Source organism: Prunus dulcis, unplaced genomic scaffold, assembly GCF_902201215.1.
Source record: "Prunus dulcis unplaced genomic scaffold, ALMONDv2, whole genome shotgun sequence".
Classification (NCBI taxonomy): Eukaryota; Viridiplantae; Streptophyta; class Magnoliopsida; order Rosales; family Rosaceae; genus Prunus; species Prunus dulcis.
In genome coordinates, this window is record NW_023010098.1 from 3038 (window position 1) to 22031 (window position 18994).

An 18994-nucleotide genomic window follows, 5' to 3' on the forward strand; every position below is an offset into this window, starting at 1 on the left:
ATATCATACTTAACTATATGTGATTGTGATGGCTCCTTTGCTTTACTAGTATCAGGCTTAGAATCCTTTGCTTTTGGAGAGGAAGGTGGAACTTCCCCTGCAACAGTTTTTTTTGACAAGAAGACCTTAATCTCTTTCGCCTTTGGCTTCTTTTCAGTTTTAGAGGGATCAGCTTCCTCATTTTGTTGTGCTTTATCAGCAGATGGGATGCTTCGACCGGAGCGGAGATTAATCTCATCAACTTCTGTGTCGACCTCATATTCCTCCAAAGAAACCATGTTGCATTGAATGATTTCTTCCTCAACTTCAGATTCACTCGAGAAAAACTCGACTGGCAAAAACTCAGTGAGTGTGACAGGGACCCTTGCGGGTTGCTCATATTCATCTTCTTGGGTGATTTGAACTTTCTTTTGTACTCTCTTCTTCCTCCTCTTATTTTTCAAGGGTGGCATGCCTCGAATCTTGACACCCGGACGAGTCGTAAATCTGTGATTGGGTGGGAGATATTTAGCCATGCGCTTGGCCCTTTTAACAAATGTCGTCCACCCCTCAGCAAATTCGTCGGTTGAAGAATCTTCCCATATTTCTAGACTGGGTGCAGCCATGAGCTCATGAAGAGTAGGAATTTGAAGATCATTAGACCATGGTGCCTTCGGACAAGCATGTACGATTGTACCCCGATTGTCGGTATTAATACCTGCAATTTTCGCTCCATCTAGTAATGAAGTGATGGGTGTGAGCTTTTCTTCTATCATATTCGCCGTAGCTGAATGATGTCGGGAAGAGGAGTCTATCTCCAAGCCGCCATTGTTGAGGAGCTCTTGGATTTTGTCCTTCAGGATATAACAATCCTTGAGCGTATGACTGACAAGGCGATGATATCGACAATACCTAGGGTCATTTGTCTTGTTGGCCTCAGCAGGACGCTTTGATTCTGGCAGAGCAATAGCATTGGAGGCCAGAAGTTGGTCGAAGATTTCTTCTACCTCATCATCATCAAAAGAATATTTGACCTCTTTGCGTTCTTTAAGAGTGAGCCTTTTAGGTGGGTCCTTGTTTTGGCCTTTGTCATTTTTCTTTTCAGTTTTGACGAAAGTGGCCAACGACTCTCCTTTCATGGACTTCTTGTCATTTTTCTTTTCCCCAAATTGAATTTTTTGGGAAGCGGACTTTTGGCGAGCAATTTGTCTTTCAACATTGCTCGCCTTTGACACCAAAGTGTCAAATGATTGGGGTTCAGCAGTGGCGACAAAAGTCGCAATGTCTGGCATGAGGTTGTTGTAGCACATTTGCACTGCTGATAGCTCAGTAATTTTCTCCGGGCATTGAAGATTGAGACTCCTCCATCTCATTATAAAGTCATTAGCACTTTCCCCTGGCTTTTGGGTAGTTTGAGCTAGGTCCATGATCGAGACCTTCTTTTTAGAACTGACAAATTGTGCCAAAAATGCTTTTTGCATGTCGTCCCACGTCAAGATAGAGCCTGGCGGTAGCTGTGTATACCAAGTGAAAGCTGATCCTTTTAGGGATTGGACAAATTGACGCACCAGGAGAGCGTCTGACTGAGATGTCTCGCCACATGCTGAGTAAAAATGTGCCAGATGTTCATGGGGTGAGCTATTTATGCCATCAAATTTATCAAATATGGGCCGTTGATAACCCTTCGGGAATGGTATGGCGTCATAGTGAGAAGGGAAGGGTTTTCGATACCCTTGAACAGGAAGCGTTATAGACAATTGGAACTCACGAATCCCCTCAGCAATTAATGCCTTTATGTCGTTTGGGGAAATTGTGCTTGTAGAGCTCTCAGCTTTTTCCTCTTTTGTTTGTTGTTCATGGGTCATCGATTCATTTGTTTTGCCCCTGTCTTGCTCTCCTATGACGGCTTTCCCTTTCAACTTAGCTGATAGTAACGCTATTTCTGCATCTTTCTCTGCTAACTTCTGCTGCATTTCCCTTCGCAAGTCTTGCATCATCTCTTGGATTAAGGGCAACTGGTCCTCAGTATTAGAAGTACCAGTCATCATGACTTGCATGCTTTCCACCCTGTCATGAAGTTTGGCCCCTTGGGATACTACACAATCATTCTCTTGAGTTTGAGATACGGGATCATCATAAAGAGGATTCCATTGCAAATAATCGTCCAAACGGGTTGAGTTTGGAGCGGATAACTCGGGAATGGTCATCCCCATCATGTCTCGGGACTTGGAACGAGTCAATGGACCCATGTAGGACCTTGACAGCTCTTGAGATTTCGGGACTACCCCTTGTGATCTGGGCTTTTGATCCCTTGAAGCATCAGTTGTCGTCACCTTTTGCACATGCCTTCTTTGTGGATGAGGTATGTTCACCACCTTCTTCTCCATGATGATGGCTTTTTTTTTACCCTTAGAAGAGCACGGGTAAACCTCTTGTGGTGTGGATTCCACAGCATGGGTTTTTGGACTTGACGGAGGTTCGGCCCCTTGGACCTCAGCGTTCTCCACAGAGTCGTCCTTTTGACCTTCCTCACTAGTTTCATTGGTGGAAGACATCAGAACAGAATCTGTAGGATATAGGTCTACCGGGATTGATCCAATCATGATTTGGACCAATTGGGTAGCATTTCTCCTCTTGGAAGTCGGCACAGCCAGGGTGCTCGAGATGTTCTTGCCTTCAGTCACAAATGGGCTTGTCCCCGAAAGCTCGGCCAAAACTGCCTCAATAGACTCCCTCTTTGCTTCTTTCTTTCTTAAAGCACGCGCAACCCTCTTTCTTGCATTTCGGAGAGCGTTCTTGGAACGTGCTTTCTTCAATTGGGTCTTGACAACCTTAGGAGTGGCCTGAGGCTTGACCCTCTGAATGGGCTTCGGAACGGCGCACTTGATGAGGCTCTCACCAACAATGAAAGTCTTTTTGAACCCCACTCGTTTGGTGCACGCATTCCAAGTAGCTTCGATTTTGTGGAAGAAAATTGTAACTTGTGGTGCCATCGAATATGGTTATGTTAACCTGTGGCATACACAAAAGTAAAAACATTAGTCACTTTATGATTGGAGATGAAAAGGTAAATGGATCCCACCGGGCGTGCCAAAAATTATGTTGAAGGAAAATGGTGATCTTCCTAATATAATTTCACCACCACTAATTAAATAATGGGGTTTTATTATTTTAGGTTCGACCCATTCGAGACGCAAGTCTCTTAATTACAATCCTTTGCTTCAAGGGAAAACCCTTTGATTCCATCATAAAGAAACAGAACGTGTGTGTTTGATTTTGCATCTGCTCCCAAGTCCAACCTCAGGATGCCTACGTATCCTTTGCGGGAATCAAGCCACTCGTAGTTCAAAGAATCGCAATGAATAAATGACCCATTGCGAGGGAAATTTGATTTGAATTGTATTGAGAAGTGTTTGAGTGAATTTAGCTGAATAAACCAGGGATTCGATATGGGATTGCATTTGGGATGGTTGCATCTAGATTGAATCTCTAGATTGCCTACGTACCCTTTCAAAGGGATCAAACCAACGTAGTTCGGAATTTGGAAATTAACGGGTAAGTGTGGCCCATTAATAGAGAATTTCTGTTTGAGAGACTTGGATTTAATCTCATTAGAGTTTTCATGGGTAGATGACCCATGGAAAATTGGATGGTTTTGTACCACTTTCGTTGTTGTCCATGTCCAAGAAAAATAATGAGTAATTTTAATTATCCCATTAACTTTTCCTAAACATGGGCAATTGCGTTTGGGGATTCCCATAGGTAGATGACCTATGGGAAAAACTGGAAATTAATGGATAAGTGTGGCCCACTAATTAAGAATTTGTATTTGAGAGATTTAGAATTAATCTCAATGAAATTTGCATGGGTAGATGACCATAGGAAATATTGGAAATTAATGGGTAAGTGTAGCCCACTAATTGAGAACTTGAATTTGAGAGATTTGAACTTAATCTCGTTGAAATTTGTATGGGTAGATGACCCATGAAATATTGAATGGTTTTGTACCACTTTTCTGTTTGTCAATGTCCAAGAAAAATAATGAGTAATTTTGATTATCCCATTAATTTTCCCTAAAAGATTGACAATTGCACTTGGGAAAGTGTTTTGGCGAAATCTGGTTAAGATAAACCAGAGATTTATACTTGATTGCGGCTGCGTCTATTGGGATGTTAGACTGCCTACGTACCCTTGACGGGATCAAACCGACGTAGTTCCAAGGCCGTAATGAGTAAATGACTCATTACGGAGGGAAATTTGATTTAAATTGCGTGGTTTTGTACCACTTAGGCCTTTTGATTTGGTTTTGTACCACTTGGGCCTTTGATGTGGTTTTGTACCACTTGGGCTTCGATTTGTTGATTTAGGAATTAATGGGCATTTTAAAATTTAAGCCCATTATTCCATAATTTGTGGACCTGAGACTTTGCACCGACTATTCACCAACTGAAATTTTTTTTTACTCAATAAGTCTATTGGGTTGGAGACAATGGAATGAGCCCATCGTATTTAATACCACCGAATCTCGAGATGTGAGTTCTGGAGACGTCGGGACTTGATGTATGAGATGAACCCATTGTGTCTTGATATCTATTTTGACATTAGACCATTAGGCCATGAGAAACTTCACTTTTGTATCAAAAAAAAAGAAACCATATTGTTTCTTCCCTTCTGGAGCCTCACGCGGTGGGAGCTTTTTCCACCACAAAGAATATTGTCTTCTGGAGCCTCAAGCTCCCTGAGCCACCCCTTTCTTTTAATTGCTATAGCAACATCAGTGGTTTGAACAAGTTGGTTGTCTTGAGCCTTTCCTCCACCCCATATGACGAGTAGCATTTCTTGACTTCCACAAGTCTGCAAAGGGAACTAGCCTTTTTGTTGATGGTGGATCATTGTTATCACCAAAAAAATGATATTTGTGTGCCTTATCCAGCTGGTTCTTTTCGGCTTGGTGCCAAAAGTAAATGCCCTTTTAATTTGATCAAGACACCCAAGGATAAAAATCCTTCTCCCAGCGAAGTATGGATGGGCCATATTGTTCCTTGTTGGATTTGAAGACAAGAAGCACGAGAAGAAAAGGCCATTTTCCGAATAGGATTGGACCACAAGAATTTCTTTTAAAAAGGGTATACGTGCACCACAACTTGAGAGCACCAGCAATTAAAACGAGAGCACTTGATATTTTGTTGTTGTTCCAGACCAGTTCGTACACCTTCACAGGCTACCTGCTGCATCATCAAAAGAAGAGACAGATTGTTTCTTCCCCTCCTAAGGTTTCACGTGCTAACCCACACTCATAATCCTCATTTTCTTCTTCTTCTTTTTTTTTTATGTCTCAGACTTTTGTATGTACAGATTAAAGAAGTGCATTGCTGTAGGCCACATTGAGAGCTTCAGGAGCAGTTTGTCTTCTTGCTTCATAAAGACAAATCTAGGTTGAGTACTTGCTTTGTCTTCTTACATATTGAAAGCTTTTTCTTTACTCATTCTTTCAATCAAAGCTGACCATGAATTTTGATTCAAGATAGGGAGGGGCTGTGCGACACAGCCCCCTTTTTTTTTCATTACCCTCTTCTTCTTTTTTTTTTTTTTTTACTACGTTGCCCCTTATTTTGTTTCTTTGCAACAAAACACAAGAAGCAAACCCACCATTTTTCTTTTGCTCCATTATCTCTTCCTCCGCTGGCTCTCTTCTCCTTCTCTTTTTTGTGTCTTTTTTTTTCTTTTGTTGACTTGCTGGCGGCAGCTGCCCATAGGGAGGCAATTCAATTGCCGTGAGACCCTTTTATTTTTAGATGCTCCATATAGAGGTTGTTACACGCCCTCCTTCTTTGATTTTGATTCCATAGTGACCCCCATATCCTCCTTAACTCTCCATGATTTGAGACATCCCCTGCATTTGGAAGCATTTAACCGGAGTTGCCTGTTGGAAATATGATGATTGAAATCATCATGGAAAACAATCTTCCCTATTGGTGGTGGACTGAAAACATCGATGGAATTATCTTAGCGGAGCCAAGCCTTGGAGAGATTCTTAACCTTGGTTATGATGATTTCAATCATCATAGCCAAGAATTTCTATGAATTGATCAAACAAACTGCTGGGTGCGAATCGTATCCTCGGAACTACTTGAGCGGAGCTGTCCCTTAGAGAGATTACTGACCCTTTTTATGATGATAGAAATCATCATGGCCAGGAACCCTTGAGTTGAATGGAACCTGAAATCTTGAGCAAAAAAAATCAGAAAATTGTGCCATGAAACTAAGATTTTTACCTTGAAATGGCTTTTCCTTTTCTAAAGTGTGCTTGCTAATTTTTCCTTCCTGCGGCTGTTCTCCTTTCTCCACTCCTTTTCTTTCCTGCGGCTGTTCTCTTCTCTGCCTTCTTTTTTTTGTTTGGTGGCTGTTCTCCTCCTTTTTTTCTCACCTCGTGTCATGCCTCTTATAGAGGCTATCTTATGATGAGTTTGAATTCAAGCTGATGACCACTTCTCAACCGAGATACTTATCTCTTGGTGTTTCAAAACCACTGAAATACATCTATTTTAATTTTATATGTTTTTCTTGATAAGATTGCAGGGACAAAACAAATTCAATTCTAAACCAAGTCAAATCCTTGGCTAATTGCTTTTGTGAAAATTTTCCGTTCAACAGTATGCATGCGTTCCAGTGCTTCTTCTATTTCTCTTTCGAAATGGTATGCCACGCCAAGGCGCTGGATTGCATCGATTAGCTTGAGCTGATGTGAAAGATCACCTGCAGTAGTTGTGAATACTTCCCTCCTGCCCTTGCTTATGAGCATGAGTTATTTGCAGCAACAAATTAAATTAGTAAAAACATGTCGAAGAAGTTTTTATAAAATTGAAATAACCTGCATATAGTTAATGAGAAAGTGTAATGTTCTCTTGCAGAGAGAGTTTCGTTGGCAAACGAACATCATCAATATGTGAATCAGATTTATAGTATTTGTTCCAGTAGAGTTATAAAAAATTATATATGATATGTGCATGCATGATATCCATTACATACCATGTCTTGTGAATCATCATAATTGATGAACTGATCTCCCCAAATGCTTGGGTGAAAATTTGCTGTCCTACGAGCAATTTCATCTGGCTTAGCATTTTGTGGTTTGCTGCTGAACCAACTTGGACAGACATAGTTTGCACGCTTTAATTTATAATATTATATTCTTACATATAAATTGTCCTCCGCTCATAATATAACATGTGAATTAAATTAGTAATCACCTAACAATATGGCAGTCATAACCAGTATTTTTCCATGTTATATCTTATGCTAATTAGAAACAATATAAGCCACGTATATGTTGATTGCCTTTTGTTGTCACAAATTTCGCCTTGTTCTAGGACCCGTCATATTTGAAGGAAATGAAAAAAATGGCCCTGACCCATACCAGTTACTAGACTAGAGAGAGAACTCTTATGAACACCACTCTTATTTCTTTGGACACCCGCTTTCTTTGAACATGCTCTCAACACCTAAAACAAATTAGCATTCTTTCAAGAATGCTTATACTTTTACTTATTTAAAATATTTTTCTTTGAACACTTGAAATGTGTCCAAAAAAGCACCTGAAATCTGAATGAGCACTTGGATATAATAGAAGAATTAGAATGGGGAGAGAGTACACGGCTTGGTGGATATAGAACACGATATTGGCCTTGTCGTGAGTTTATAAGACAACAGTCTAATTGGCCTTTTATAGCTCTTGGGCTTCTTGCTTGATTGCTTTTGTCGATGGTTTATTCATATGAGACGAGGCTTGAAGCCTACTTATAATAGAGGTGGAGCACCCGACTTGCCTAAGTCGCTTTCCTCCAGCCACAACTTTATACTCGTGTCTAGAATTAGGTTAGTACAATATGTAAGTGGGAAATCTCCATATCATGGACCGACACCATTTCCACAATTACTAAACACATGCATGTGTTGTAGCTTATTTTGTTTTTTTTGAAAAATGAACCTAAATTACAAAGAAACCCACGTGGGATTTGTAAACTAAATATATTAAAAACACAAACGGTTTAGGGCCCTTTCGATTACATTTTCAAGGGCCATTTGAAAAATAGCTCCAGGCTCTAGCCACCAGACTTTCCAACCCTATAAGTGGCTGCATTGCTGCATCCCAACTGAACCATTAGCCATAAAACTACCACCACTCCAATTCAGTAAAGATCACTATGAAAGAAGCATTGCAATTCACAAAGAACTTTGAACCAAAATTATGCAGGAACCTCTTGTTAATATATGCATTTTGGGTTTTTCTTTTGGCTTCCCTTGACAACTTTGTAATAGGATTTCTATTGTTACTTATCAAGCTCAAGTTTAGATTGAGAATAGCTTCTCTAGGTGTTCTTAACTAACAACTATCATATGGAGGTTCATGCAAATTGGCAAAGGTAAATTGTGCATTGCATAACATTGCGTTATACTGTTTTCATAAAATGATGACTAGTCATCTGTTTCTTGGATGACTAGTCATCCGTGCCCTCCAGCTTGATAACTTTTTTGTCCTATTCCTTTTTCTCTCTCTGCTGCCATATGGGATTCTGACCAAAGGGATTTTTTTGGTCTGTATAGGCCTTGCGATTCCTCTTTTGGGAAGCCGTCTCTTTTGTGTGGAATTTGAGAAAAGATTGGTTTTCTATCTTTCCGTTCTTCTTCCTCAAGAGGGAACAATATTTCATCTATGAGTTTTTCCAAATTGATTTCTTTATGAAAAAACTGCATTTGAAATATGAATCTGCATTTAGCTTCATAAAAACTTCTCTCATTTATATCTAGGTCAAATTCACTATTGATTTCTTCAAGAGTATGGTTTCTTGAAGAAATTGGTTATTCTCCTTTGAATCCAAATTTTGGTTTCTGTTTGAGTTGAGCTTACAAGCTGGTGCCATGGGATGAATGAGCTGAAGAAGGAGCTGCCATTGCCATGAAGAACTGGGCTTCAAGCTTTGCTAAGTTGGAGAAGAAGATTGCACAAAGGAGGTATTGCTCATCTTCCTAAATAGATCTAGGTTTTGCTTGAGCTTGCTTGTGTTCCTTTGTAAGAATCTTTTTCTACTTAGTGGATTGCCTGGTCGGTTGATGACCCCCAGTTTTTCCCAATGGTGGGTTTCTGGGTGAACAATTTCTGATTGTATCCTTGTAATTTTTCTGGGTTTGTGTTCTTGGTGGTCGACTAGTCATCGTATGAATTGTGGTTGACTATTCATCATTATCTGTTGTTTGGTGTTTGCTTGATTATGTTGTCTTCACACACTTTTACCATAGTTGTTGCTAGCGCAGGGGATGCCTAGATTGATGGGTCCTTCTGAGTGCCTAGGTTGTCACTAGTAATTCTCTAGGCCTGCAGGTACATCATGGTATGCTCTGTGTATGTTGTTGTTTGGTATAATTCATATCTGACAGTTGACTAGTCATAAGAGTGATTGGTCAAGGTCTAGAGTGTGTGAAGTTTGTTGCATTTTTGGCTGAATATCTTTTAAGTTTACCCATCGTCACCTAAGTACCGTTTTCACCTCTCTTTATGAAAACTATAATGCTCTATATATATGAAAGTATGTATGTAGAGAATTGATTGAATTAATAAAACTGCAAGAGGATTGCTCTATTTATATATTATGAAATACCCTTTCCAAAAAGGTATCCCAATTTGAAAAGTCAAACAATGCATCCCTTGGTCTGAAGAGTTGTCACCCCAAACAATGCATCCCTTGGTTTGAAGAGTTGTCATCCCCCAATTTGAAGATGTCTTTAACCCAAGGGTCATGTCTTTAACCCAATAGATTTTATTAATTTCCATTCAAATAGGAAAATTAATATTAGTTAATATTAAATTTCCAACAAATTAAGTACACGAAGTATTTGTATTGTCAATTCCCCCTTGCCGTCTAATTCTCAACATTTCATTCAATTTGCTATTGACCCAGGGCAGCTGGGTTTGGGGTTGAAAAAAACAGAAGGGGTAGATTGGAGGAGGGGGCCTGTGGGGTGGGAGTGGAGGGTGGTGGTTATGGGGGCATGTGGTTATGGGAGAAGAAAAAAAATGCAGAGAGTGGGCATACCAAGATTTTTTTTTTCTTTTTTTTTTTTTTAATTCTCTTTTTCTTTAATTTTTTCAAATTTTTTTTAATGACTATTGGATGATATATTGTTGATTTTGACGGTAGGGGGAATTACAGAAAATTAAGTACACAAACTAATAATTGAAAGTAGTGTACAAAATTCAGGTGGTATCAACAGTTAACCTTGTTTTTTTTTTTTTTTTTGGTTCAAGACGTTTCTTTTTCTATTGTGTATTCAATTTTTTGACAATTACACTTTGAACCTCATGGTTTGGGTTAGAAACAATTTCATTGGCTTTTTTTTTTCCTTTTTATACAAGCGATATTAGAAAAGGGATATTTTAGAATTGACAAAAATAATGTTTAAGGTTATAAATCCTTACAATATATGCTCATTTTTAACTTACATATAGGCCACATCGATCGTAGACAGACGTATGATATATGGACAACAAATAAGAACATTATTTTAGTCATTATATATAGCTCACAGCCACTGGCGGATCTACAGAGGCGCAAGGAGGTGCACTTGCACCTCCCCTCGCCGGAAAATCACTTTGAGAAGCTGGAAATGCCCTCTTCTACTGCCCACCAGCTGTTCGATTATTTGCTCCAAAGAAGCTCCAGGCAGCAGCTCTTTGCGCAGGCTGCAGCGCGCAAGGCCGTTTGGGTTCTTTATTTTTTAAAGTGATATGGCCAAAACGCAAAGTTTTGGTCCAAGTGAAACCAAAATAAAAAAAATAAAAAGAAATAAAAAGAAAGGGTCACCACTACCCACACCGGCCAACTCCCCAACCACATCCCTTTTTTCTCAATCCTGTTTTGCCTTCATCATCCATTAGCTTTTCTCTTTGTGCTTTTTTCATTATCATTGACTATCTCTCACTCTCTCAAATTGGTATAAGTAAATTCCATTACATTCATTCAGCAACGACACCCTGAAAGGATCTCTCTCCCTCTCTGTATTCTTTTATTCATTTGGTGGAAACCCATTTGTTTTAGAGGCAAAAGAAGGGTTGTGAAGTGGGCATAAGCCATGGCTCTAAAACCAGAAGAGATAAGCCATCCACCAATGGACCAACCTTCCACAATTTGTTTAGAAATAAATTTCAAAGTTATTTCTCTTTATGCTATAATTAATTAGGATGGATTATTGGGTTTTCAACAATATTTTTAACAAAAAACTTTGCCAAACTGCTTTCTTTCACAGCTGATTTCTCTCATAACAAATCTGATAGCTATTATTTTCACATCACATCAATGTCAAACTAGCCCTTAGTGGGTTTATAAGACACAATATTAATCTTCTAGTGAGTTTATAGGACAACAGTCTAATTGGCCTTTAATAGCTCTTGGCTTGTTGCTTGATTGCTTATAGAGGTGGAGCACCTTAGTTGCCTAAGTCTACCGACTTGCCTAAGTCGCTTTCCTCCACCCAGAATTAGGTAGGCTTTGTTCACCGACTTGACCATTTCCACAATTCCTAGCCACATGCATGTGTTGTAGGGATTTTTTTTTATTTTTTATTTTATTTTATCAAAATGCACTTATTAGGATTTCTAACGTATTGATGAAGTTTAAGATCTTGGATTATGGATTGGGTCTTATGACTTTAATGTTCATAACCAAGCCCAACAAGCCCACCACTTATTATCCAAGCCATACTTAGTGAAGGATAAAGGAGCTTTGTTGATGTGGCACAAAACGCATTGCATTTGCTTTCAAAGTCCAACATTGCATAATAAACTAAATTTTGGTTTGCCATATGATTCGGAAATCATGCATATATGTGCATGAAGGTTATATTATAAAATAAATTAGTCGAGAATTCGCATGTTCTTCAAATTGGAGTTTGGTCTGGCCCAAATAGATTCTCCTGGTTTGCGTACTTGTTTTGATCTAGAATAAAATAACATTTTCTGTGATTATTGAGGTAGGAATAAATTACAAAGATCAATAAAAAGGGAAGTCACAGTATCCTTCATTAGTTTCCCAACATGTGTTGAAGCCTCCCCCCTTTTGTAAAGCAGATCCACTACTCTTGTTAAGTTGAGAGTGCACATGAGGACAGGCCTTGGCACATCAATTGGTCTTATAAGGAGCTCCTCGTTTATATCCTTCCACAACTTTTTTGTTCAAAACATCAAGTGTCTCTTGCTCTGAGACTCCATGTTGCTTCATGTAGCAATCAATGCAAGAAGCAACATGCCCTCTCTCTTTCTCAAACTGCAAAAGTATAGAATCCAAAGCATTTAGTTAATCTTGTTCAACGTAATTACAAGTATCTTCTTATACATTGGAGCCTTAAAATGATATTCGAAGCTCTTAGAATTTTCGGGTCATTGGATAACCACTCAAATGCCTCTTTGGTTACAATATCTCCCATGCCAAGTAAAGATATGTTTGAAAGTAAGTTGTTACCAACAGAAGCTGTTGCAACATGCATATACTCCTCCATGCCTGGGATCCATATCCTTCGTGTAACCATCTGGCCTTATCAAAGTAAGCTTTGCTGTATTTTTCCACTGCATTTGACATATGCTAAACAAGCGATTACAATCACACTTCGATATAGTTTGAGCCAAAAAGAAAGAAGTGTAAAATATCATTGATATACAATATATTAAAAGTAAAAGCTAAGCTAACTACGAATGTACATACAGCTTCTTTTGCATAGTAAACTCGGTATATATGCATTTCCTTGCTTCACCATCTCATCCTCAATTTAATTTAAGAGATTCAAAAGTGTTTGATAAAATATTTGCATATAGTCTGGCAGTTCATCCATGCAATTGACATCCCACCTGAAAATTGTGTTGAAACCACAAACATTCAAGTGGATAACATGGGAGAGTACAGGTATATTTAAGATGATCCTTGGGGGAAAAAGAGCTTTGGGGGAGGAGAGAATAATTTGACGACAAAGGACAAGATTGTTACTTTTTACTTCTTTTTCCTGGGAGTGATCTCTCCAATGGATATCTTTAAATAAGAAAAGGAAGGAACGTGATTATTTCAAACCTCTTAATTGCTTCTGTAAAGATCTCGAGTTCTTCGAAGGTACCAAATGCATCGTATATATCATCCATCACTGTTCCCAGGGCAATGACTTTGTTTAGAATTTTTCTGCCGTTGTCCAAAAGTACAATTCCACAATCTCTTCCAAAAGGCAACTTCCTTTCAAAGTCTACTTCTTTCCACCACCTAAACATGTATAACTAATAATTAGTATGAATTTTACACCTTGCAAACTACATATCACTGAGCTCCTTTCTGTGCAAAGACTGAATAAGATTGAAATCTAACTTTGCAAGTTTTAGTAGAGTTTCATTATGCGAAGCTTCGTCCTCCTCTCCAATTCAAGGGAGAAGGGGAGTAAATTGGAGAGTATCGGATTGTAAGATCTTGAAGAGTATGGTTTCTTCAAGAGTATGGTTTCTTGAAGAAATTGATCATTCTTCCTTGAATCCAAAGGCCATGGGATGAAAGAGCTGAAGAAAAAGCTGCCATTGCCATGAAGGACTAAGTTGCTAGTTTTGCTAAGTTGGAGAAGAAGATTACACAAAGGAGGTATAGCTTATCTTCCAAAACAGATCTAGGATTTCTTGAGCTTGCTTGTGATTCTTGGTAAGAATCTTCTTTGCTTAGTGGATTGCCTGGTCAGTTGATGACCCCCAGTTTTTTCCAATGGCGCGTTTCTGGGTGAACAATGTCTAGTTTGCAGCTCTGTAATTTTCTGGGTTTGTATTCTTGATAGTTGACTAGTCATCGCATGATGTTCTTGTATTTCTGGGTTTGTGTTCTTGCGCTTGACTAGTCATCACTATATGTTGTGTACTGTTTATTTGATTATGATGTGTTCTTAATAGTTGACTAGTCATCGCATGATGTTCATGCATTTCTGGGTTTGTGTTCTTGCGGTTGACTAGTCATCACTATCTGCTGTATGCAGTTTATTTGATTATGATGCCTTCACACACTTTCACCATAGTTGTTGGTAGCATAGGGGATGCCTAGATTGATGGGTCCTTCTGAGTGCCTAGGTTTGTCACTAGTAATTCTCTAGGCTTGCAGGTACTTCTTTGTATGCTCTATGTATGTTCTTGGTTGTGGTAATTCATGTTTGACAGTTGACTAGTCATAAGAGTATTTTGTCAAGGTCTAAAGTGTGTGAAATTTGTTGTGTCTTATTTGAATATCTTTAAATTTACCCATCATCACCTAAGTAAGAATTTCCAGTATCCATGGCATTACTGAGGATTCTGCTGCAATGATTTGTTTACAACAATAAACACATATGTTGCATATGTTTTAGTCTTACTTTTGCATATGTTTTAGTCTTACTTTTGCTCTTCTACTTTATGTATAAAAAAGGCTAAGATTTTGAAATATTTGTTTTCCTTGGCTAATTAGAAATTAACTAGGGTTTGGTGGATATAACCGCGGTTGACATTATGTAAAGTAACAGAAAAACTATTGATATATTATGAATAAATTATTCTATGTAACTATCATACCACTATGTGATTTTTTTTATTTTTTATTTTTATTTTTTTGTTGATAAAAAAGATGGTATTTCATTCAACCGAAAGAAACATTACATGGTAAGAACTAGCATGTTAACGGCAGCCTCGTTAAAACCTTCCCAGATAAACAAAATCTGGGGTAGGAAAGAGTACCACCATGCTATTGACTAAACAGAAGAGTCAAACAACTTATACGAAACAAACCAACCTAAAACTCAACCGTAAAACCCTTAAAACAACATTCCATCACTATGTAGGTACTGTCAAAGAAATCCTCCTATGATCTAGAAAAAGCATCATAGTTCTCCGTACAGAGTCCTCCTATGATCTAGAACACTCATATAATTGGCACTGGATCAATAAAATGTGAAGCAATCTTATCCTTCACCACTTTACCAACACGCGTGTAGCCATCGTCACCTTTGTAAAGGAGATCTACCACTTTTGTTAAATTAAGAACTCTCATTAGAACAGCCATTGGCGCTGCAGTTGGTCTGAGAAACTCCTCGTTTATGTCCTTCCACAGATCCACCACTTGCTTGTTCAAAGCATCAAGTGCCTCTTGCTCCGACACCCCATATTGCTTCACGTAGCAATCAATACTACAGGCAACATGGCCTCTCTCTTTCTCAAACTGCGTATAGAAATTCAAAATATTAATTCGGTAATACTATAGAAAATCAGATTGTCATTCTTACTACTACTGCTAACACCGATGTTGTTCTCAACTTAACCCCAACAAAGTCTAGTGTGGGTTTTTATCACCAAAGACCATGATACTATTAATTGTGGAACCACTTATTATATATAGTATTTTATTTTGTCAAATTTTCGATGTGAAACTTTGCATTTTAAACATGCTTACCTAATCTAGCATGACAATAATATTTTATACCTTGCCTGTGACAATATCATCCATGAACCTACAAAGGGTCGCGGAAGCTCTAACAATTTTTGCGTCATTGAACAGCCACTCAAATGTCTCCTTTGTTACAATATCTCCCATGCCAAGTAAGGATACAGTTGAAAGCATGGGGTAACCACTAGAAACTATTGCAGCAGGTAGATACTCATCCATGGTTGGGGTGTATCCTTCATTGAACCATCTGGCCTCCTCAAAGTAAGCTCGGGCTACAGCTTTCAACTGGAGGGGACATAACGTTATAGCTACATAATGTGGAAGAAAATAATTTAAATATATTATGACCAAAAGTGTACATATATTATATACATACAGATTCCTTTGCATAATAAACTCGGTACGATCTTCCATCCTTTGCAATCTCTTCCTCAATTTCATCGACAACAGTCAAAATGGTACGATAAAATATTTGCATATAGTCTGGGAGTTCATCTATGCAACTCATATCCCACCTGAAAATTTGATAAACCTTGTAAGTTGGCTTATTTAGGAGCACTTTCTGCAATTACAATAAATCAGCTCTAAATTATTAAAAAGAAAATTATGATTTAGTAGTACCTCTCAATTGCTCCAGTAAAGATCTCAAGTTCTTCAAACGTTGCATATGCGTCGTAGATATCATCCATCACTGATACCAGCGCAATAACTTTTGTAAGAAATTTTCTTGCTTCGACGTTTTGGGGTTCAAAGTATACTCCGACTACCCAAAAGTACAACTCCACGATCCTACTTCTTGCGAAAGGCAGCTTCTTTTCAAAGTCTACTTCTTTCCACCACCTAATATGCAATAACATTAGCTGTATGTGTAACTTGAGTATATATGCTGGCATTTACAATTAAAAGAGAGACTTACCTATTAATCTCACTGAGCTCCTTTTTGTGCAAAGAATGAACAAGATTGAAGTCTAACTTCGCAAGTTTCAACAAAGCTTCATTGTGTGAAGCTTCATCTTGGTAGATTGACATGTAACGCCTGGCACATACCCTTTCTAGATCTTTTCGCAAAGGTCTCTCCAAGGCTTGAGTGATTTGTTCTGCATGTTCGTAGCTTACATGAGCTTTTGCAGCAGAGTCAAGGTGAGTGGTGGTGAAAGCAAGAGCTTCATCTAGTATTTCTTCTCCCCGTACGCCTAGATGCCCGGCTTCATAAAGGCTTAGCATCCCCGGAACATCGGCAATTAAGCATTCCTTGAAGCTGCCATTTTCGTCTTTGAACTTCTTGAACACATCTACTTGATTGACATAAAAATGAACAGGCATTAGTTGGCCAAAATCAGTCACAGTACACTCAACTACATTATAATTTGTTGATTAACTTACCACATGAAACCTTATATCCATGTTGTCTTAGTAGCCGGAAACCAAGAGCAACGTTGTATAGATCTCCATCATGGTCACGGAATGCAGCATGCATACGCTCCAATGCTTCTTCAATTTCACTTTCAAAATGGTATGCCACGCCAAGGCGCTGGATTGCATCAATAAACTTGAGCCGATGTGAAAAGTCACCTGCACTAGTTGTTAATACTTCTCTCCTCACTACTTCTTTCAGCTCGTTAACTTCTTGTTGGTTCCGGGCATTTGTTATCTGCAGCCAATAATTAATTAAATAAGCAAAACACGAGTGAAATTATTTTTTTTGAGAAAAATTAACACGAAATATAATGATAATTTGCATGAGATTACAATGTCTTGGGAATCATAGTTGAGAAACCGATCACCCCAAATGCTTGGTGGGAAGTTTGCTGTCCGCCGAATAATTTCAGGCTTGGCATTTGGTGATTGAGCTGCTGCACAAACTTGGATAGACATGTTTCAATGTTTTTTTTTTAGTACTGTTATGTTTTCTATGAAAAACATGGATTGTAGACTCATGTATATATAGGCAAGTGTTGGGATATAAGATTATTGCAAAGCAACAATAGAATCGTGCATAGCAGGTAGAATTTCCAAATCAATAATTTCATGGTACCCCCTTTCACTATTTTGAGTGCGGGATACACACTTTTTAACCCTAAGATGAAATAGGTTTTAACGGCTAGGATGACATTGAAAAAGAAATCAAGACCATCTTAAACATGATTAATAATATATTCTCTCTCCTCTCTCCTCATAAATTTCATTTGTTTTTTTCTTTTTAATCGCTTATTGGAGCTGTTATTTTTTGGTCAGTGTTGCCCCTACTCTTTTGGTTTTTTCTACCCGTTTCAGTTCTCAAACAAAATAGAAATTCTTTCATAAATAATAGAAGAGTAATGCTACAGTTATCACATTTTTATCTCATATTTTTATATCACATGATGTGGCATGTTTATATTATATGCCACATCAATTAAATCAATGAAGTGTGTTTTAATTAAGACAATTAGAAAAACAAATACTATAATAAATCATAAAAGAAAAGAAAATATTAAATAATTTTAATTGATGTGGCTGTCCACCTCAGCTGCCACATAAGATGGTGTAGGAATGTGGTATACAAATGTGGGAAGAGTAGCATTATTCATAATAGAAATATATATTCCTTAAAGTCCATCTCATGAATTCCAGACAATCAAGTGAGTTGATCTATAGTATTATTGTAAATCTTTATTTTTTACTACTTTATTTTTGGTTATTTTCAATTTTAAATATTCATAATAATAAAAAATGTCTCACATTCATTGAGAAATTGTTATGCATAAAATCTTATATGTAGCACATTGTATTGAGATGTTATATGGCTAAACAAATTTAAAATGTTAGGTTTCAAAAATGCATCTTAAAAACGGTAGTTCAGATTTACGTTCTAACACATAATTAGTCAGTACCTATAAAATTAACAATTGTTGTGAGACTGATTATGTGATACGGATTGTTTTCTTTTTAGTATATAGAAACATCGAAGGATGGGTGGTAGAGGCAAGCTTGGACAAGGGGAGGGAAGTTTGGAACCACATTGTTGGCGTTGATTTTATTATAGAAGTGTTTATTATGACCTAAAGGTCGCGAACCCAAGATGACATCAGACCAAGAAAAATTGATGACGTCTTCAAAAAATAGATTCATTGTACAGAGTAACCTTGCCTATAACATGTTTGACATTTTCTTACATAATTAAAGCTTTCATATACGACATGTTTTACACTCTTTTGTCTTTGTTTTTCTTGTCGAGACCATTTAGTGATGTATTAATTTGTAGGTAGATAGACGTTTGAACGCATTAATTACTATTTTGTTTTTTTTGAAAGAAAGCGATTAGTATATGCTTTTTAGGTGAAAGGACAAAGGAAAAAATTGTGGAAAAAAACTACGCTGAGCTTTTCGACCTTCGCACTTGTTTTTGCTTTTTAGTCAACGTGACTCATGATCATACTTGTTTTTGTTTTTATTTTTATTTAAATTTTTTCTTCGTTTGGGTCCCTTGAGCAAGCTATGAGATTTTCGATGAAGGTATATATACATATATGCAGTAATATATATCCATGGCATTACTG

At 37.8% G+C, this 18994-nt stretch overlaps 1 protein-coding gene and 1 pseudogene across 1 annotated transcript; both read right to left on the minus strand.

Moving 5' to 3' along the window:
- Window positions 1–11995: 11995 nt before the first annotated feature.
- LOC117612874 lies at window positions 11996–14059 on the minus strand (annotated as a pseudogene).
- Window positions 14060–14933: 874 nt separating this feature from the next.
- Window positions 14934–17330, minus strand: LOC117612877 ((-)-alpha-pinene synthase-like). Its single transcript, XM_034341510.1, has 7 exons — window positions 17205–17330; window positions 16839–17106; window positions 16372–16747; window positions 16077–16295; window positions 15832–15970; window positions 15492–15740; window positions 14934–15230 (listed from the first exon to the last, which is right to left on the minus strand). Exons 1-7 carry the CDS (start codon window positions 17328–17330, stop codon window positions 14934–14936), a joined length of 1674 nt encoding a protein of 557 aa, XP_034197401.1.
- Between the last annotated feature and the right edge of the window lie 1664 nt (window positions 17331–18994).